Below are 22,881 nucleotides of genomic sequence, written 5' to 3' on the forward strand. Positions count from 1 at the left end.
TATTTTTAATTTTTTAAAGATTTTTTGTTTATTTATTTATTTGACAGAGAGAGCATAAGTAAGCAGAGTAGCAGGCAGAGGGAAAGGGAGAAGCAGGCTCCCTGCTCAGCAGGGAGTCTCATGTGGGGCTGGATCCCAGGACCCTGGGATCACAACCAGAGCCAAAGGCAGATGCTTAACCAACTGAGCCACCCAGGCACCCCTGGAGAACCATTTTAAATGCTCTAATAGTGTATTTGTCCTCTGTTACTGTGTGAGTCCTTGAGGGCAGGGACCATTCCTTTATTCATTCATATTTTTACTTTTATCATCTGGCATAATTGCCAATAAGCAGCTGGTGTTAAAATATTTTGAATTAATGAGTGAATGGGTGATCATTTTCAGCCTGAAGGAGTTTTATTTCATAAAAAAGAGTTTGATCTTGGGTAATTTTAAAATGGTTTAGTCTCAAAATATATCAAATATTTAACCTTTAATTAGTTTCCTTACTACTTACAAAGTCTTATTTTCTTCAAGACATGGAAGTAAAATGTTTTGTGCTAATATAAATTTTAGGATAATTAATGTTTGATATTAACAACATCTTATGTTTTTATGGGAACTCATGATTATGTCATAAATATTTTCTCAAATTCTACAAGTGTTTATTAAGACATCACAATTTTGCAGTATGCTAATGTTTTTAAAAAATGCTCATTGTATGAAAAATGCTTTTTTTCTTCTAGAAACTAGCTGCTGAAATTTTCCCATGTTTCTTTAAAATTGTTTAGTTTGTTCAAATATAATTACAAAATTATTTTTATCTTATGTTCTGTATAATTAGTTTAGAGTACCATATCATAAGTAATCATGATTCTAGGTGATCTGAATGGTTTTATTTCTTAGATGAAAGGAGGAAGTTTCATGTTTACCTATGGAATGCCTCATGTGCAAATAATACAAAAACGCTCAGTATAGTATTGATATGTGATTTGTAAAGACCATATACCTTTTTTTTTTTAAAGATTTTATTTATTTATTTGATAGATAGAGATCATAAGTAGGCAGAGAGGCAGGCAGAGAGAGAGAGGGGAAAGCAGGTTCCCTGCCTAGCAGAGAGCCTGATGCGAGCTGATCCCAGGACCCTGGGGTCACAACCCGAGCCAAAGGCAGAGGCTTTAACCCTCTGAGCCACCCAGGCGCCCCTAAAGACCATATATCTTGATGGACAATGTCAGATGTTAAGATGAACATTTATTAAGTTTCCTGTAATCCGTCATGGCTACAGTTGATGGGAAGGATATTTTAAATAAGACATTTATAACTCTAAATATTGGGCTAATATTAACATTTTAAAATATTTCCATGTTTAAAGCATTTTCTGTTTTTTTAACTTATTTTTTCATAAACTAGATGAATAATACAAATATGGAATCTATCTTAATCATTTTTGTGGTAAACACCTTGACGATTAGTGAATTTTTTCTAGGTGGTTTTGTAGGTGGCCATGAACTTTGTAGTTTCCCTGCAGTTCATTTTATGTATAATTAATTGACACATTTCTTAAACATTCTTTTCTTGCTACCACTTTTTGTTTTTTCTCTATAGTGAACAGTTTTTGCATAGTGTTCTTTAGATAAGCATTCAGTAAGTGGTAACTAGGTTATTAAATTTAGTTATTCTACTTTATGATGACTTTATTGCTATGCAGATGATACTAGGTTTTAATCAGTAGTATATAGATTATTTCCTTAGAAATACTTTGAAATTCCATCTTCATTTTGTGGAATATTCATGGGAAGAAAAGGAAGCTTTTAAAGAGTTCATTTTTCTACAGCAATGTTTGTTAATACCCACTGTGTTAAATATATTCACTATAACCACTGTTATTTGTTAAGGAATATTTCATTTGGCATAATAGGGGTGGAGGTGGGGGCAAGATGAACTGAACCTTCCAAGTCCTCAAACAAAGACTGTGTAGCATAGGTGCCTTGTTAAATAGCATTTGATTATGCTGGGATCTGGAATGAGTAACCTAGCCTGAAAGTTAAGAAAATATTGATTAGTTCTGCTACCAACTATCTGATTGCGTGTTTTTGGCCAAGTCGCTTAACTTCTCTGGTCCTTAAGTTTTTTCATCTATTATGTGAGAGATCGAATTAACTTCTTTCAAATTTTCTCATGTTCTGATTATCGTGAAAATTCTTAATTTGATTCTCAAATTTTCTGAATCCAGTGAAGAACTTTTAAAATGGCAGGCAGAAAACTTAATACTATCATTACAAACAAATACAGTTAATACAATACAAATGAAACATACAAGTATTGGCAGGATACAGGGTTTCTAGAGGTGAATAGAGCTCATTAGAAAGCCTTCTAGAAAAAATGTGGCAAACTTATGAAGTGGGATAATGAGTAGGTGGGAGGGCTGGAGGAATATATTGTTAGCATAAAAAGGTTTGCATATATGGAAGTCATTTATTTGAAGGAGACCACAGGCATTCAATTGACTGAAGTAGTGACTTCCTGCTGAGGAATAATGGAAAATAAGGCTTTTGACACCCCGTGAAGCTGAGAAAGGTGTCAATTAGTAAAGTGCCTGAAAGTCATGCTAAGTTAATCTTCTCGTGATGGGCAACCACTGCATGCTTTTGTGTAGGGGATCCAAAGAATGAACTGTGCCTGAGAAAAATATTCAGGTTGCTTTTAGTAAAATGAAATGAGAGTAAGAGCTTAAAAGTTCATGGAGAGATTAACTTGTTAAGATTACACCAGAAAATGAGCTGGTTTTGATAGGAAAAGCCAGGGCTTTTAAAAATTAACTATAGTTGGTTAAGAGGCTGCTTTTGGCATGGGTCATGGTCCCAAGGCCCTAGAATCGAGTCTGTCATTCAGCTCCCTGTTCTGTGGAGAGCCTGCTTCTCCTCCCCCTTCTTCTGCCTGCTGCTCTGCCTACTTGTGTTCTCTCTCTGTCAAATAAATAAATAAAATCTTTATTTAAAAAAATGAATTATAGGGGTGCCTGAGCGGCTCATTCATTAAGCGGCTCCTAGAATCCTGTGATTCAGCCCCAAGCCCCACATCGGGCTCCCTGCTCTATAGGAACCCTGGTTCTCCCTCTCCCACTCCTCCTGCTTGTGTTCCCTCTCTCGCTGTGTCTCTTTCTGTCAAATAAATAAAATCTTTAAAAAATTTAAATTAACTATAATGTTTAGGTTAGTTGGATTTCCAGTGAATGTAGTTAAAGGATAAAGAAAGCCTTGTGGCCTGAGTGCAAGAATATTTAGAATTTATTATCTTGCTCCAGAGCCCCACAGTATTACTCTCTTGTATTTCTTATGCATCAGTTATAATAATGCAAATAATAGAAGGATGGGTCATTTCATTTTTTTCCCCTCAAAACCAAACTTTTCAGGAGATACAAGATATTTTAAAACATTTTCCAACTCCTATATATTCTGTTACAATTGTTAATGCCTTGTGAGCACATATTGCTGATTTAGCTATTTGGTACTTAGCAGGTATATATTTCACATTTATATGGATTAATTAGGCTTATTTAAAAAATTAGCCTTCATAGTCGTACTCCTATAAAACTATACTATGGTTGTGGTTGAAAAAAATGCACCATTTAAATGACAGTGTTTTCTTTCTTCCCTGCCTAGTCTTTTTTAGGATTGGTGAACTTGTTACCTTATCCTGCTGTTTATGAGCTGGTTGGCAATCAGGATCTTCCTAATAAAGCAGAATATTCTCTTCGTGAAGTCCCAACGTGTGTTATTGTAAGTCATTTTTTTAATATCTTTACCTTTTATAAATGATACTTGAGATTTATAGTACAGTGCAGTTTGACAGAAAAAAGGAACATTATTTAATGGTGTTTAAAAGCTGATTTGATTTATTTACCCATGGAATATCAGCTCCGAATTATCTGTGCATGGAATTTTTGATCCAGGTCACCTTAAAGTTACAACACCTCTTGGAATACAAAGTTAATGCTTCCCAATCAGGAAAGAAACCTGGCATAAGCAGAAATATGTACATGAATGATTTTTAGATGGTTTATGTTATTAGTCACACCAGTGTTGCTTCTTCATTGGCTAGGATAATTAGGATTAAACTATATCCAAGGAGTTCAATGTATTTTCTGCTTATATTTTAATGAACTACATATTACTGCCCCATGAGGGCAGTATATACATATTTATTTGAGACTTTTTTCATGTTCATACTCCTAAATGGGTAACTTGTTTTAATCATTTAGAGATATTTAGTTCCTCATCTTTGGTATGTTTATGAATTAAATACACAAAATATGTGTTTATGCATTCATAAAGAATTATTTAATTCTGAATCAAACTCACAAAATAATGTATATTTATGCATTCATAAAGAATTATTTAACACTGAAATTCTATTAACCATTCTTATTTTCTGGTCACTTTGTCTTGTGTGTAATTGTTTTTTCTATAGTTTTGCTCATTTGAATACTTTTAATTCTTGTTAATCTTAAACATTTTAATTTTTTTTAAACTTTCTCTACTTTGTAAATTTTTTGATAATTTTATGAGTGAAATATAATGATAGGTACTTCTAATGTTGAATTTTTAATTTATATTCTCTTTTCTTTGAAGTGTTTCAATTTTACCTTGTGCTTACTTGCATCTTGGCATTTGTGGACTTCTCTTCCTCTGCCACCTATCATCCAGATTGATCTCTTCCAATAGTGAAATTTTAGTTGTATACTGACAAGTCTGACCTATATTGCTCACCTGACTGTTGAATCTGTACTCAGATTTATACCAGATAATTGACATCTGGAATACTTATGAGCCTCTCAGTCTTACCACTTCTACAACTGAATATAATGTTTTTTTCTACAGTTCCATCATCCACACAGTTGAGTGAGTTAGAAACCTGGAAGTCATTGTTGACTTCTCTTTCTATATATGCAGTTAATCACCATGTATAGATTTTTGCCTCCCTAATAACCACATCTTGTTTACTTTTTAAATTTCTATTAAAAACATCTTAGCTCAGACTGTCATTTGTTGTCCAGATTACATCAGTGAGATCCTAACTGCTTTTTTTCCCAGTTCAACCTATAATTTATCCTAATGATGATTAATTTTCAGAGTGGTCCTTTAGAAATGAAAACCAGATGCAGTAATTCTATTTAAAATATTTGCTGATCTCTCTTTGCATCCACGCGTAGCCACGTTCCTTTGCACAAGGACAGACAGCTTCTCCTTGTTTCTCAAAGCCTTTTTTTTTTTTTTTTTTTGGTCTCTTTTCACCTTCTACTCTCTGACTTCCATGGTAATCAGAGAAGTTTCTTCCTTTCTCTGGTGTCTGGAAGCTATCTAACCTTGCCTTTTGGCTAGATAGTAGAATCTCCTCATTTTTCATGCTTTACTCTTTCTGTGAAGTCATCTCATAGGTCACATTATTGTATAATTATTTTGCATTTGTCTCTCCTAATAAGCTGTAAAATCCATGAGGAGAGGAACTATATTTTATCTTTGGCCAAAAATGTCTCGCTAGTTGTTTTGTCTTTCTTTTGAGCTTGGTAGGTTCTCAGTAACTTCATTGTTTTATTAATCATTTGATAGGCCTTAAATGATTTTGGCCCTTCTTAGGCTTTATTCAAAAGAATATAAATTCAGTATCTTTCTGTTTTCTTTGGGAGTCCTGTGGCAGGAACCCTAGGAAGTTAAACTGAGGAACTGTGTGTGTGCATGTGCATGTACATGTATTTACACAAATTCATGGCTGGGCTTTCTTTTGTGGATACTTTCAAACTTTCATTTAAAATGGTCTAATGAACTCCCATATACCCAACACTAAACTTTAGCTTTTATCAACATTCTGTCTGTATTCTTCCCTCTATTCCACTACTCTTATACAGTTTCCTCCCCTTTACTCCTGCATTTTTTTTTTTTCTGGAGAATTATTAAAGCGTATTTTAGGCATAATGTCAATTTATTTGAATAATTTAGTGTATAAATTTAGTATGCATCTCTAACTAATAAGGACCCCTGGATTTTGTTTTTACTTTTGTTTGAATTACCTCATTGTGAATATCTGTGGCTTTAATTCTTTCTGATATATTAGCTATAATCCCTTAATATTATCTAATATGTGGTCTATATAGAAGTTTCCTTTTTCTTAAGATGTCTTTTTTTTTTTTTTAATAATTGGTCGAGTCATGATCCAAAGAAGGTCCATACGTTTCATTCAGTCATTATGTCTTTTATGTCTTTTTTCTAAAACAGTTCTTTCTTTGTTTCCATGCCATTGATTTATTGGAAAATCTGGGTTATTTGTCCTGGGTTGCATTTATTCAGTGTTTCACTAAGAGATGTGAAATGGTGATTCTAGTTCTGGCATTCTTTTTGTCCTTAACTGGAATTACTTAATAATGGAAATCCTGAAAAACTTTTTTTCAGAAATGGCAGAATAAATACTTGACAATTTATAAATCCTGAGTAGTGAATTGGTCTAATAATCTCCAAAAGTGATGTTTTGTTATTATTATCATTATGAGCTTCTAATTTGTATATGTATATGTTTCAATCCAGTGTGATTAATCATTATTGCTTTTCATAATCAAGATATTCCTTGGCTATGGAGTCCTTTTCACATGTAATTATTTCTGTTTGATATATTTCTCATGTAAGGTGTTCCAGGCTCATTGTATACATTTTCTGGCTCGGTCCTGGAAACAGCCATCTTCAAAGAATTGTTTCTTTTACTAGGAATTGTTATTTAGAAATTATAACCTAGGGCGCCTGGGTGGCTCAGTGGGTTAAGCCGCTGCCTTCGGCTCGGGTCATGATCTCAGGGTCCTGGGATCGAGTCCCGCATCGGGCTCTCTGCTCAGCAGGAAGCCTGCTTCCTCCTCTCTTTCTCTGCCTGCCTCTCTGCCTACTTGTAATCTCTCTCTGTCAAATAAATAAATAAAATCTTTAAAAAAAAAAAAGAAATTATAACCTAGATGCTAGAAATGTTCCTTGTTTAGGGTTGTCATCATTTCTAGTCATTTCAATACACAGCTTAGGGGAGCATTGTTTTTTTAAGGGAAATTCATCATGAGCCTATATTGTATTTTTTCTTGTATTTTTCTTTCACAGAAAAGCTTGGTTACTAATGACATGAACAAAACTACTCACTTGCTTTTATTGTACAATGTACATATAATAGTTTCATAATAAAATAAAATTAATCTGTGCATATTGATATTTCATTTCAGTTAGTTTTGTTCTTAGAATGTATGCCACTAGTGATTTACAATCAAAATACTATGTTTTAAAAAGTTACTTGAAGTAAGTAAATCTCGTTCTGCCTGGTTATGCCACTAACTTGGTAGATTTGTTTTAGAATGTTCTAAATTGAGAGGTTGTTTTACCTTTTGTATTAATTTTGTCTTTTCAATTATTACATGATTAATGTTCTTTTAAAATGTGTGACTCCAGGAGTGCCTGGATGGCTCAGTGGGTTAAGCCTCTGCCTTCGGCTCAGGTCATGATTTCAGAGTCCTGGAATTGAGCCCTGCATTGGGCTCTCTGCTCAGCAGGAAGACTGCTTGCCCCCTCTCTCTCTGCCTGCTGCTCTGCCTACTTGTGATCTCTCTCTGTCAGAGAAATAAATAAAAATCTTAAAAAAAAAAAAGTGACTCCAGTATGTCACAAAGTATATTCACAGAATGTGCTTGCATATTAATCTCCCTTTGTCCTTTCTCTGTGTATGTATGTTTTGATCTTCAATATAATATCTGCTAGCTCCATGTAGTTATTTAAATTTAAATCAATGACAATGAAATAAAATTCAAAATTTCTTTCCTTTAAGTACTATTCACATTTCAAGTTTTCAAGTGCCCATTAACCATAGATGGGCAATGGCTACTATGTTAGATAACACAGACGGACAGTATTTCCGTCATTGCAGAAAGTTCTTTTTTATAACATTCCCTTATAGCTAACACTTTTTGTTAGTTTTTGGTTTATCCTTCAAATATTACTTTACAACTTTCACTTTAAAATAGTATATATATTTTTTCCCTCCAGACTTAAGCAAAAGATAGTATGATTTAAACACTGTCCTGTCTCTGCATTTTCTCTTATTTTTTAAAAATATTTTATTTGTTTGAGAGAGAGAGAGGGCATGAAATGGGCAGCATCTCAGGGCTCAGGGATCAGGACCTGAGCTGAAGGCATACTGACTGAGCCAGGTGCCCCTGCATTTTTCTTTTAATTCTGTGCCTTTGAGATTACCGCACACCAGTATATAGAGCTCTGCCCTTAACTCTTTTTTACAAATGGATGGTATACTGTTGTGTGGATGTGTTGTGTTTTTATTCACCAGTCATCTGTTGGTACACACTGGATTCTTTAAGGTTTTTGGTATTATAAGTTATGCCAAATTAATAGTTTTGTTTATATTTATTGTACTTACCAGTTTGCCTATATATTTTTTCTACTGTTGTATAACAACTTACTACAAATTTAGCAAATTAAAACCACCCATTTATGAGCTCACAGTTTTGTATGTCAGAAGTCTGGCACTGTGTACTTGGGTTTTCTGCTCAGAGTTTTATAAGCCGAAATCAAGATGTTGGGTAGGCTAAGTTTATCAGGAGGCCCTGGGGAAAACTGCATTTCCAAATTAATTCTGGGCAGGATTCAGTTTCTTAGGTTGGAGGACTAAAGTGCCTGGCTTTTTGGGGGCTGTCAGCCAAGAGTTGCCCTTGGGGCTTTGTCCTGTGGCCCCCTCCATTTCAGCTGTGAACAAACTCCCTCCTATCAAATCCCTTTCCTGCTTTTTTTTTTTTTTTAATAAATTAATTTATTTATTTTCAGAAAAACCGTATTCATTATTTTTTCACCACACCCAGTGCTCCATGCAATCCGTGCCCTCCATAATACCCACCACCCGGTACCCCAACCTCCCACCCCCCCGCCACTTCAAACCCCTCAGATTGTTTTTCAGAGTCCATAGCCTCTCATGGTTCACCTCCCCTTCCAATTTCTCCCAACTCCATTCTCCTCTCTAACACCCCTTGTCCTCCATGCTATTTGTTATGCTCCACATAACAAATATGCTCCACAAATAAGTGAGACCATATGATAATTGACTCTCTCTGCTTGATTTATTTCACTCAGCATAATCTCTTCCAGTCCCGTCCATGTTGCTACAAAAGTTGAGTATTCGTCCTTTCTGATGGAGGCATAATACTCCATAGTGTATATGGACCACATCTTCCTTATCCATTCGTCCGTTGAAGGGCATCTTGGTTCTTTCCATAGTTTGGCGACCGTGGCCATTGCTGCTGTAAACATTGGGGTACAGATGGCCCTTCTTTTCACAACATCTGTATCTTTGGGGTAAATACCCAGGAGTGCAATTGCAGGGTCATAGGGAAGTTCTATTTTTAATTTCTTGAGGAATCTCCACACTGTTCTCCAAAGAGGCTGCACCAACTTGCATTCCCACCAACAGTGTAAGAGGGTTCCCCTTTCTCCACATCCTTTCATGCTTTGAATCTCCTCTTCTGTGAACAGCCCAAGAAAATTCTTTTCTTTTAAATGGCTCTTGCAGTGATATCAGAGCCACTCAGATAATCTCCTATTTTAAAATCAATTAAGGACTTCCGCAAAAATCTCTTCATAGCAATACATGCACTAGTGTTTAAGGCCTGAGAATCTTGAGGCCTCTTACATTCTGCCTATTATAGATAGTATATTTGAGCTAGATTTCTAGAAGTGGGATTGCTGGGTTGAAAGGTAAATTCATATGTAATTTTAGTATATATTGCTAGATTTTTATTCACAGGGAGTAATCGTTCTGCTTTCCCATCAATGAGGTATAATAGTTACTGTTTTCTAACAGTCTCATTAAGTTGTTTATGTGATCAGAGGTGTAGATATCTGACCTGAGGAAAGTGTTAATGTATGTTTTTCTTGTGAATAGCACATTTTTTTCTTATGCTTAATGGCCATTGATGACTTCTCAATGGTGTTTCAATTTATTTTTAATAATTTTCTATTTGTTTTCTTTTTCTTAGTTTTGAGGAATTCTTTATATTTTAGGGATGTTAGACCTTAACTTCTCATGATTTCATATCAGGTATCTACCAAAACTCAGGGTTCTGCAAACAACTCTCAAGTTGTACTTTAGTAAGTTAAAGGTCAATAAAAAAATATTCTGTTTTCTAATATTTCTAATATGTCTTTTAACAAATACAATCTTGGTTGTTCTCCAGCCCCTTTCACTTAATTTGCAGCTATATAAGTGATGTATTAGGTAGGACCTCTTTAGTTATTGGAGAAACTCAGTTTGAATTAGTTTCAGCAGAAGAGGATATTTATTGACCTGCATAAGAAAATATATTGGCTCTAATAAACTCTGCAGCTTGTGTAGAGTCATGATGTGGGAGATAACTGGGAAATTTGGATCCCAGTACTGGTGACAAGAGTATTCCATGTTCTTAATAAGAGGGGATAGCTGATTATAGTTCCCTTTGCATAACCAAGGAGTGTAAACAGTGAATTAACCTAAGGGAGAACTTGCTAATTGTCAGAGCTGACTAAAAGCAAGATAGGCTACCTTGGGATTCTGTGAGTTCCTTATCTTGGTTCTTCTTGGTGGAGATACTGCAGATCAGATCCAAAAACGTATTGGATGGTTGTAGCACATAATCTTTAAGCTCTTTTTCAACCCTGAGACTATGTTTGCAGTATTTAGCATAATGCCTGGCACACAGTAGGTGTGCAGTATATGCTAAATTAAATATTTGTGGACTTCATTGTGTCACAAGAGCAAAGAACAAAACAAAAAACGAGGACAAGTAGAAATAGAACTTCGAAGGTAGATTCACATTTGTCTATCTGTGTCATCTTGTCCTGTTACTGCCTATCTTGGCTTTATTGAAAGCTATGCATAGTGTAGTGGTTAAGAGTTTGTATTCTGAAGCCAGACTGCCTGGATTAGATTCCCAGTTCTGCCTTCTAGAAACTGTGTGACTTCAGACAAGATGAACTTTAATTTTCTGTTAAAAGAGACCAGTAATGTTCCTTTCCCAGGTTTGTTGTAAGAATTAAATGAAATATAAAAGTTCAAGTCACTGCTTGGCAGATAATAAATGCTATAGAATTGCCTGGTATAATTATCATTAGTGTTTTCTTCTCCAGATGGTGTTCTCTATAGGAGAGTACACAGGACTACCTGTTACTTTATACTGACATCTTCACCATTTCCCCTTGTTGTTGTTTTCTAGGGCTGTCATAACAAATGACCACAAACTGGGTAGATGACAACAACAGAAATTTATTCTCTTACAGTTCTGGAGGCCAGATGTCTAAAATCAAGGTTTTAATAGGGACACTTTCTCTCTAAAGGCTCCAGGGGAGAATTCTTCATTGCCTCCTCCAGCTTCTGGTTGTTCCAGGCATTTCATGTCTTTTTGCTAACATAACTCCAGTTTCTGCCCTCCATCTTCACAAGATTTTCTCCCTCATCTGTCTTAAATCTCCCTTTGTCTTTCCCTTCTAAGGATATCTGTCACAGTCTCAGGGCCCACTTGGGTTAATCCAGAATGATCTTATCTCAGAATTCTTAATTACCTAGTTCAAACACTCTTTTGCCAAATAGGGTAACAATCATAGGTTCCGGAGATTAGGATGTGGACATATCTTTTGTTGGGGTCACAGTGTAACTCACTAGGTTACCAAACAGGAGAGTGGCCTTTTCCTCTCCTTCCCTCTTATAGACTGAATGTGTACCCCCAGAATACTTATGTTGAAACTTAATCCCCAATGTGATATTTGGGGGTGGGCCTTCAGGAAGTGATTAGTACCTTTAAAACATTATAGACTCCAGTTTTGCACAGTGGCAATATCGTAGCTAATGAGGTTTATCCAAGGTGTGGTTTTGGATAATTGAAAAAAAAAAAGGACTCTAGAGAAATTTCTTACCTCTTCTTCCATGTGAGGGCACAGTGAAAAGATGACTATCTAAAAACCAGAAAGTGGGTCCTTGCCAGACACAAAATCTGTTGCCTTGATTTTGGACCTCTCAGCATCCAGAACTGTAAGAAATAAAATTTCTGGGGCACCTGGGTGGCTCAGCGGGTTAGGCCTCTGCCTTCGGCCTGGGTCATGATCTCAGGGTCCTGGGATCGAGTCCCGCATCGGGCTCTCTGCTCGGCAGGGAGCCTGCTTCCTCTGCTCTCTTTCTGCCTGCCTCTCTGCCTACTTGTGATCTCTCCCTGTCAAATAAATAAATAAAAATCTCTTAAAAAAATAAAAAAAAAGAAAAATAAAATTTCTGTTGTTTATAAGCCACCCAGTCTATTGTACTCTGTTACAGCAGCCAGAATAGATTAAGAGCCCTCTCACTTGAAAAATCTCAAGGAAGAACCTTAAAGGTTGAGTTTTGTTTGAGGATGTTCATGAGCTAACCAGTCACAAGCCACGCCTAGTGGTGCAGGTGCAGGAGTATTGGCATTATAACTGATCTGTCCCTTACCTTGCACTTATCCCTTTCTGAAGTGAAAAGAGGTAATACACACATGACCATTGGGACACTTGTAAACAGCAGGCACTCAGGCATGTATGTATTTGTGTGAATGGATATTCCTTTGTTTTCCTAGTTTTGGTTTCATTCTGGCCTACTAGATCACAGTTTATTTTCTAGTTGGGCAGTATCCTTTAAAAAGAATTTCAGACTTGTTTTTGTTTTTTTGAGTCCCAGGCCTTACTTGCCACTTGTTCATTGTTAGGAAGATGCTGCTTGATTTAGAAAACTGATTGCCTTATTGACACTTGTTGCAGTGCTTAGAAACTGAAGTCCTCCATAAGGCAGGCTTCCCAGGAGTTTCATTTTCTTCCCTAAGTGGTGATCCATCAATGTAATCCTCTTTAAAGAACAAATTATTTACCGTAACATTTGTTCTCTGAAAATGCATTATCATTGATAGATCACTGCAATCCACTCTTCTATTAGCTTGCTGGTAATATATTTTCTACCTCTTTTATTTTTAAAATATCTAGTACTCCGCATTTGGAACTAGAACTTTATAGAGTCCCAAAGTGTCACTCTCTGTCAGAGTCTGAGCTTAGTATCCAGAGAGTTAGACAAATTTCAGTCACCTATACTAGTAGTATCCTACTAATGAAGAGAAGTCCAGAGTAATCCTTCCAAAAGCTACGATCATAGAACTGATGGGCAGATTCTCTTCTCTCAGATAAGAGAAGGCCAGTGATACATAATTCTAGATTAATCTGTGAAGATGATGATAAAACAGTGATAATTTCTTAAATTATTTTTAGCAGTAAAAGTATCTACCTGTTTGCAGAAACACCTGGCAAACAAGTTTCTCCATATATATGGGGATTACTTAATAGTAATCAGGTGCCTAGACAAGTCAAGGAGAGCCCCATGGCTCTGTCACTGTGCCTAATCAGGACTGTCAAAGGAGAGATTAAGAGAAGGAAGAGAGTGGATATATTATTGAGAATCTGAATGTGAAGCTGGGAATATGAATGAATTACTTAGTTCATGTTCTATCATAAAGTTTGAGAGAGGAGTGCCCAGCTAGAAGCAAACAAAATGACAGATTTTCAGATGGCAATCTTTTTATCCTTCATGTTAGGCAGTTTATATAATGTTTGCTGATTATAAACTTTTGTGTTAGTATTTACACATTTTTACAGGCTATCCGTATAACAATAATAAATGCATGCATTCCTAAGTGTTAGGTATAAACTTTTATTATACAAGTTGGCACAAAATCTAGTTTTTACTGTGTTTTGATTTGTGTTTTTTGAAAGCTTATTTCCTCAGCCTTGCAAAGTCATTTCCATGCTTCTTATTTATTTGATGATATGATATTTGTACTATCATCCATGTAGACCTCTGTAGATATTTACTCCCTGGCAAAACCTGCCTTTTTACCTATTGTTTACAGAAATGTCTTCATTAGAACTCACTGGGGTGTAGCAAGTTTCTTGGTCAAGAAAATGAACAATGAGAGAGACAAGTATACATCTATGAATAAATTTCTTAGGCCTAAACCCAAAGATCTACACAAAGCGGGGCATTCTAAAAAGAAAGACTTTTAGAGAGTGCTCAGAATTGCATAGGAGGGTTACACTGTCAGGGTTTGGGATGGCTGGTGGCACCTGGGTCCTCAGGTTCTCCCTGCACTTGCATCATGATTTTTAAGCCTGGCTACACATTGTAACAACTTGGGAATCTTTTAAAGGTTATTAATGTCAAAATCACACCCCCAAGGATATTGACTAAATTGGTCTGGGGTAGAGAGAGCTTGGGCATTAGTCATGTATATGTAAATATAATTTTCTTTTTGAAGTTCTCTAGGTGATTCCAGTGTTCAACCAGGGTTGGAAACCACTGATTTACATGAGCAGAGACTCAACAAAGTTTCAGCTATTAGATAAAACTATTCAAATCCACTGTTCATGCTTCACATTTATAGATTTCATATTTGTTTTTCAAAGTAGTTTACATTTTTTTTTAACAGTTTGGTCAGTATTTAGCTGGTTGTATAAGTTGCTCACACAGTACCAGAATGAGGTAAAAATTAGTGATTCTCCACTTTGGCTAAACATGAGATGACTTGTTTCACAAACTTTAACAAATCTTGATGCTCAGACACACCAAGACCAATTAATTCAGAGTCTCTAATGGTGAGACTTGGGCATTGGTAATTTTTTTTTTAAACTGCTCCTTAAGTGATCAAATATAAAGCCAAGTTTGAGAACCATAGATCTTAATCTTTCTTGAGTTTTTTTTTTTTTTTTTTTTAATGGTTTCAGTCAACCACAGTCTCACTCTAAGTCTTTCTTTTTCAGGATATTATAGATAGACTTATAATTTTGAATTCAGAAGCTAAGATTCGTTCTTTATTCAACTATGAACAATCACACATCTTTGGTCTAAGGTAAGGCACTAAATTTTATTTGAGGTACATTTTCTATCTTGCAGAAACGGTTAAGCATATGTTCTATATACTTTCAAAAAGTATTTAAAATGAGCTAATTTTTAAAGCATGTTTAAAGGTAAATGATAACTTTATAGACAAAATAAATATAGGTATTAGGTTTTTATATAATCGCTTTGTCTACCTTTAGGTTCTGTATTAGTATCATGTCTTCCCCATTTGTTTAATTTATATTACAAATGCCTCTTTAAAAACAGGCATTTTTTTTCAGACTCTTCAGTTTACTCAGGAGTCAACTGGGGCGTCCCTGTGTTGGTATTTGATAGGACTCCTTCCGTAATAGAGACTCGAGAGAGGCCTGAAGATGCATGATCTGTCTGGAGGCTCAAATTATGCTCTTTGATGTTAACCATTACTCCTTAACCTCAGTTTTTCTAATCTTTAAAACTTTTTGGTCATATATAGACCTATAATTTGTTTTCCTACCTATAAATTACCACTTTTAAAACTAGCTGAATTAAAGCCATTTTCCATTTTCATAGGTTTGTGATTTTTTTTTCTTTCCACTAGCAAAATAACCTTTTCAGCCAACAGGGGGGGTGTCAGTGAGAATGCTCTACCTAAGAGATAAAGCAGTCACTTTTCTAAAATTAGAATCTCTGGTGATGGTAGTATATATATTATAGATCTTAAACTTAAAAAAATTTTTTTTTTTTTACCATTAATAGCTGAGTTTCATTTTTGGACTTTTTAATTCAAAGAAGGTAGAAAAACTATAGCTTGTCCTCTATTTCAAATGTATTTTCACATTAAACTTGTCATATATAGCATCAGATACATCATAGCTTGTCCTCTATTTCAAATGTATTTTCACATTAAACTTGTCATATATAGCATCAGATACATCATATAGGAAGCAATGATGAAAAATACTAGGAAAAATCTACTCAGTAGAACTTCTGCATAGCAAGTATATTTCTGAGTTTTGTAGTTATAAAATATAGATTTTGGCTTCTTTTTAACTGATATAGTGAGTGACTTTTTTTTTTTTTTTTAATAAAGAACAGTGTTTTTTCCCTAGTATTTTTGTTAAAAAAATAATCATGGGATTTTAAGTCATGTAAAAAGCCATCCAAGAAGTAAAATAACTCTGGGAATAAAATATATTAATTTACATAGCATGTGCTTTTTTCAAATGTAGTGCAGTATCCAAATGGAGTCATTCTGTTCTACAGGAGAAAATTTGCCATGGCATTGTCGGTATGTGTAATAGTGTTGTGTAGTATGGTGGTTAGATTAGCAACATGGTTTCTAGACTCAAGACTTGCTTGCTCTCTACTAGTTGTGTGAGTTGGGATCTCAGTTATCATCTGTAAAATGGAAGAAAACTGTATTATTTTCCTCATAGAACTATTATGAGAATTGCGTAAGAAAAACTGGAAGGACTTATTGACAGTACCTGGCATGTAGCAAGCACTATAAAAATGCTCATAATAGATGTAGTAGCAGTATTACTTCATGTGTTTCTTTATATCTTCTTGCTTTTTATGATTTTTGTGTTTAACTAGGAAGTAAATTTTGTCTTCCTTCTTTCAGTACCCCAGTAGTCTTCAATATGCCACCAAGTAATTTGCTATGTTTATAGTATCAGCAATAAGAGAGAGAAAAAAGACCAAACCTTTCTGAAGAAAAGTTTGTATTTTATTTTTTTGTGGGTTTTTAGCAAGTTTTTCTTTGATATATGTTTATTTCATTGTATTTCAAAATTCATACTCATAATATTCAGTTATATTTTTAGATCATACTTTTGAGGTTAGATAATTTACTGTCTTCTACTAATTTTAGTCTAGTGTTGGTCATTGGGGCCCAGTAGTGATAATTTATATCATGCCTTTGTATTCTATAAATCTTATGATTTTCTGTGTTTTGAATTCTTACCTGTATCATTTTCTTTAGTTTCTACAATGGTTTTGTTTCTAATTGTACCTTTATTATACTGTTCCCTTCAATAGTTCATCTCATGAATGTTTTTGCCTTGTATACTTATCAGTGCTTGTTCCATTCACTTTTTTCCCCTCTGAATAACAGTAAGTTTAATACAGTTTCTGTAGGTTTGCCACAGCACTTAGATGAGGCTAATGCAGGGCTCAGTGAAATGTAGATTTTCACTTTTTAATAGTATCACATTCTCTGTAAATTTCAAATTTTTATTTGTTCAGATCCTAAAAATCTTGTATCATAAATGACTAATATATAAGAAGGTTGCTCCTTTGATTAGCCCTCCTATCCTCTTTGTTTCTGCTTCTAGCCTGTCCTTTTCTAATTTTGGTATCTGGGTGCAGACGTGCCTTCACATGTTTCATCTTACAATGAAGCACACTCAAAAAGAAATTTCTCTTGACCTCCTGTCTCTGAAGTCATGTCCTGTTTCTCTTCCTCTCACCATACCAAGTAATCTGTATAAACTGTCCCCACTTGCTCACATCTCTTTACTTCTCAATCCACTTAGATTTGACATTGACTTTATAACTTGGTCAGAATTATACATCCTGCTCAAGTTGCCTGTAGCCTCTATCCTGATGAATGCAATAGATTCTTCTCTTTTTAATTCTCCTCTTACTGTAACTATCAGCATTTGACATAGTAGATCATTTCTGTGTAAGAGTTCTCTTTGTTTCGATAGCTGCTATTTTTTCTCTTTTGCATTCTCTTAGCAATCTCTGCAATATGGAATAATTGGGACTTTGTCTAAGTTGCACTTTTTCCCTCTTTGTTCCACTCCAAGTTCATCCACTTACATCTTTGCCTTTAAGTATCCTTTATGGCAGTAGATGCCTCATAGTTTATATCCCTAACCTTAATCATTATTTGGAGCTGCCAGGTTCAGATATGCAACTCTCTCTCGATGTCTCAATTCATACATTTCTCAGACATCTTAGTATGTCTAAAACTGAACTTTTGGGTCTCATCCCACAAAACAAACAAAACAAAATAAATTTGTTTCCATCTCATTAAGTGGCGCAACTAGTTATTCAGTAGTTCAGTCTTGAAAGTCGTCTTAACTTTTTTGGTTTGCTTTTCAAACAGTGATTTATCTTTCTTATAAAGAAATTAACCAACACAGGAAACTAAATTATAACACATTAAGTGACATTCTTCCTAACTCTGAAAGTAACATTATTTTTAAAAGTTTTAATTCCAGTGTATTAGTTTCAGGTGTACGATACAGTGACTCAGCAGTTCTGTACTTAGTGACCATCAAGTAAGTGTATTCTTAATTCCCTGCACCTATCTGAAAGTAACATTATTAACATTGAGGAGAAATATTCTGGACATCTTTCTGTGCATGTACAGACAGAAGAATAGATATGTGGAGATTGTTTTATAAAAATGGAATCATAATAGAGTTTCCATTTTAAATTCTAACTGGATTTTATAGGAAAGAAAAACTAGTGAGACTGAAGAAATTGCTGAATTTCAAGTAACTGTTTTTTTTTTTTTTTTCCACTCCAGGGGTAATTATTTCCCCAGAGATGACTCTAAGTTTAAGAAAAAAAGATTATGTAAAACATTTCAAGTGGTTTGAACATTATATTTCACTTTTATACAGTATTGATTGACTCTCTACTGTGAGAGATGAGGACATTAATGCTCTCATTGGCCTCCCATCTTCCCTGTGTCCACCTGTGTTGAAGGATGGTCTTCTATCGTTTCCTAACCTGCTTTCTTAAGTCCTCCATCTTTCTTACCTCTCTACCCAGGAGGGAGATTAAACTAATCTAGGTTGCTTAGTGTAGTGACTTAAGATACGCAGCACTTCTTTAATATGGCTGCAGATTAATATTTATAATTTGTTAGTTTACTCTTCTCTACTTCATTTACTCTGCCAATATTTATTGAACGCTTGTTATGCTCTGTGTTAGATGTAGGGGATGTAATGATGAGTAAATAACTTGTGCTCGTTCTCTTTAACCTTACTACCTAATGAGGAATCAGATGTTAAGGTAATAAAAAAGTGAGGTAATTAATGCAGAAAAGAAACACATCCTTATAAAACTCCCCACCTTCCTGTTTTAAATAACTGGGAGTTCCATACTTCCTTTGTGGCTTTTAGGGAGTTCCATAATATATCTACACCTTTCCTATGTTCATTATTTTCCACCTTTCCTCATCCTGAACTAATGCTTAATAGGTTAGACTTCTTATCTCCTCAATCACAGTGTTTATTATTGCCTATATACCTATATTTTTGTCTTAAATATCGCATTCACTTTTGTTACCTTATAAAAACTTGACTCATCCTTCAAGGCAAAGGTTGCTTTATGAATTACTTCCTCCATGACTTATGATAACATACTTTTATCTTGTCTTTTTCCTCTGTGTCCTTTGCCTTTATAGTCATTTCCACAGATTTGATATTTATTTCTCATCCTGGTAAAACTTAAACTTACTAAGGAAATATCATTTTCTTTGACTTTGCTGTCTACCACATTGCTAGGTACTTTCTGGTTATTTGGTTAACATTTATTTGCTAAATCTGTTGGTTTTTTAATTTGTTTAAGAAAGCTGTACATTTATTGAAAATTTTGGGTGCAAATTATTTTCTTGAACATTGTCTTTTACAGACAAAAATTAAGGCATCTTCAGGTTCTGATCCTCTATAATATCTTCTTTTCCAAAGTTGAGGCTTAATAGAGATATATAATTGATATATATCAGTTTCAGGTTACAGCATGATTCAATATTTGTGTATATATTGTGAAATGGTCACCACATAAGTCTAGTTAATATCTGTCACCATACATAATTAAGAACTATTTTTCTTGTAATGAGAACTTTTAAGATTTACTCTCTTAGCAACTTGCAAATATGCAATGTAGTATTAACTACAGTCATCATGCTATACATTACATCTCCATGACTGATTTATTTTTTAACTGGAAGTTTGTTTTTGACTCTCTTCACAGATTTCCCCCACCATCCACTCCCCTCTCTGGCAATTACCAGTATATTCTCTGTATTTATGAGTTTGGTTGTTTTGGGATTCTACATGTTAAATCATATAATACTTCTTTCTCTACCTTATTTCACTTAGTATAATGCCCTCAAGGTCTATCCATGTTGTGGCAAATGGCAAGACCTCAATTTTTTAATGGCTAAATAGTATTCCATAATATATATACTACATTTTCTTTAGCCATTCATCCATTGGTGGACATTTAGGTTGTTTGCATATGTTAGCTATTGTACATAATGCTTTGGTGAACATGGATGCATAAATCTTTTCCAAATTCATATTTTTGTTTTCAGGTCAATACCCAGAAGTGAAGTTGCTGGATCATGTGGTAGTTCTATTTTAATTTTTTTGATGAACCACCATAGTGTTTTCCTCAGTGACTGCACCAGTTTACATTCCCACCAACAGTACTGCCATTCTGATAGGTGTGAGGTGATGCTATTGTGGTTTTGATTTGCATTTCCCTGATAGCATCTATTCATGTAGCTATTGGCCATCTATATGTCATCTTTGGAAAAATGTCTATTCATATCCCCTGTCCACTTTTTGAATTGGATTTTTAAAATTTTTTTTGGTGTTATGTAAACTCTTTAAATATTTTGAATATTATAGACTCCTTATGAGATAGGATTTGCAAATATTTTCTCTCATTTAGTAGGTGGTTTTTTCATTTTGTTGATGATTTCTTTTGTTCTGCAAGTTTTTGAGTTTGATATACTTCCATCTGTTTATATGCTTTTGTTGCCTTTGCTTTTAATGCCACATACCCTGGAAAATTTTGATCCTGCTCTCATGGCTTACTAACTTAAGCTCTTCTTAACCGTCTTTAGGTTAGAAGAATGTTAAGCTCATGCCTTCATTTTTGCAGTATAAAAACTGTATTTCATGGAGAAAGATTTATATCATTCAGTATTAATATTTTATATGAAACTACAAATTAGGTTTTAATTAGAGACTCTAGAATTGCTCATTTCTAGCAACTTAAATCTTATGTAGTAATTCTTCATTAAATATACACATTAAATTTTAATATGGTTAAAGAAATGTTAATATAGTTCTCCTATAACTTATTCATTCTTTATTTGAAACTCTAATGTGGCATGTTGTTAGTTTTCTTAAAAAACAAAAAACAAAAAGCTCTGAAATCTTTATTTATAGAACACCTTTTAAAATGTATCACTTGCTATTTCAGTTATTTTATACTTACGCACAACAGTAAATTATATACACAGTATAACAGGGTTTTTTGTTTGTTTTTGATTTTTAGATTATTTATTAATTTGAGAGAGAGAGAGAAAGCAGGGCAAGGGAGAACAGGAATCAGGAGTGAGGGGGCAGAGAGAGAGGAAGAAGCAGGCTCCCTGCTGAGCAAGAACTTCAATGTGGGACTTGATCCCAGGACTGTGGGATCATGATCTGAGCTGAAGGCAGATGCCTCACTAATTGAGTCAGCAGGTGCCCCCCACTATAACAGTTTTATGTACGATTACCTTCTTTGTAAAAAAATCTGACCAATAAGATGACTTTAAGATGAAAAGTAAAAAGTAATTTTCAGTTTAGAACCGGTGTGGTTATTTTAGCAAACATAGATACCTGTTAATATTCTATCACAGCAAATCACAAAATTATTTATTCCCAGTGACCCAGATGCTAACTAGACTTAAATTTGACTAACATCGGTAATACACAGTTTTAAAATTATCTCTTGTAGTCTTTTTTAGTATCAGAAATTAGATACAATCTGACTATAAAACCATGCACATTTTGGATTTTATATACAGATGTATTTGTACACATAAATACATACATAATATTTAATTTAATTTGAAGAAAACAGATGATCTATTACCAATTGATATCAGTAATGGATTAAAAATTCTTATTTAATCAAAGAATTTCCCATTTTTATAGAATAATTAGAAAATAATGGAAACAGAACAATAGTTGTTAGTCTTTTCCTTAGAAATAATTACTGTTATCCTCTTCATGCTAAAATTTTTAATTTTTTTTTTTTTGCTGGATGTATTTTTTTTTAAATAGGAGTTTTATTGTTTTAACACTGCCTTTTTAATTTAATTTTAAATCAACCTGTCATACCTATAAATGTTCATGTATAGCGTAACTTTAAAGGCTTGAGTAATATTCCAGTATATGAATGCATCTTAATTTTCTATATTTAGACAAGTAGGTTATTTTTAAAAATTATTGTACATTTTTTATAAATATAAAATATAAAAATCATTGTACATTTTTTAATAAATATCTCCATGCCCATATTATCTTTACAATAAATCTTTAGAATTGGACTTGCTATGTTAAAAACTTAGGCACATTTTCAAAACTCTTTTCATGACTCCTTTTACTTTACCTCTCTGTACCATTTTATATTCCACTCACTATTGACTCCTTTTCCTTTTATTAACTTGTTCATTCAAAAAATATTTATTGAGTTCCTATTAAGTGCTGTAGTGCTGTCTGCTGTCTTTATTTTTTTTCTTAAGATTTTATTTATTTATTTTAGAGAGAGGGAACGTCCATGAACAGGGATGAGCAGAGGGGGAGGGAGAGGGAGAGAGAGACAATCTCCAGCAGACTCCATGCTGAATGCAGAGCCTGACAACGGGGCTTGATCCTAGCGCCCTGACATCCTGACACGAGCCAAAATTGAGTTGGATGCTTAATGGACTGAGCTACCCAGGAGCCCCTATCTACTGTTTTCTTGGGGATTCTGTGACTTTGTTCTCTTTTTATTTTTGGATTCTTTTTTCTCCTTTGTTTTCGCTGATTCTTTGTCCTCTTCCTCTATTTACCCTTTCAGTTAAATTCTCTTCTGCTATATGTCTTCAGTACATTGACTTTTTTTCCTCTGCAGTGGCTTCAGTTATCCCTTCTTTACTAACTATAATCCTGTATCTACGTATCA

At 34.4% G+C, this 22,881-nt stretch overlaps 1 protein-coding gene across 3 annotated transcripts in view; it reads left to right on the forward strand.

Moving 5' to 3' along the window:
- Positions 1-22,881, forward strand: part of TBC1D32 (TBC1 domain family member 32) — a 230,443-nt gene that overhangs the window by 87,807 nt on the left and 119,755 nt on the right. For all 3 annotated transcript variants that reach the window (XM_044249741.1, XM_044249731.1, XM_044249751.1), the window contains exons 22-23: positions 3,645-3,761; positions 14,853-14,941. In XM_044249741.1, the coding sequence (XP_044105676.1) occupies positions 3,645-3,761; positions 14,853-14,941 (206 nt within the window). The remainder of the gene's footprint in view (positions 1-3,644; positions 3,762-14,852; positions 14,942-22,881) is intronic.

The sequence above is a fragment of the Neovison vison genome, chromosome 1 (assembly GCF_020171115.1).
Source record: "Neovison vison isolate M4711 chromosome 1, ASM_NN_V1, whole genome shotgun sequence".
Classification (NCBI taxonomy): Eukaryota; Metazoa; Chordata; class Mammalia; order Carnivora; family Mustelidae; genus Neogale; species Neogale vison.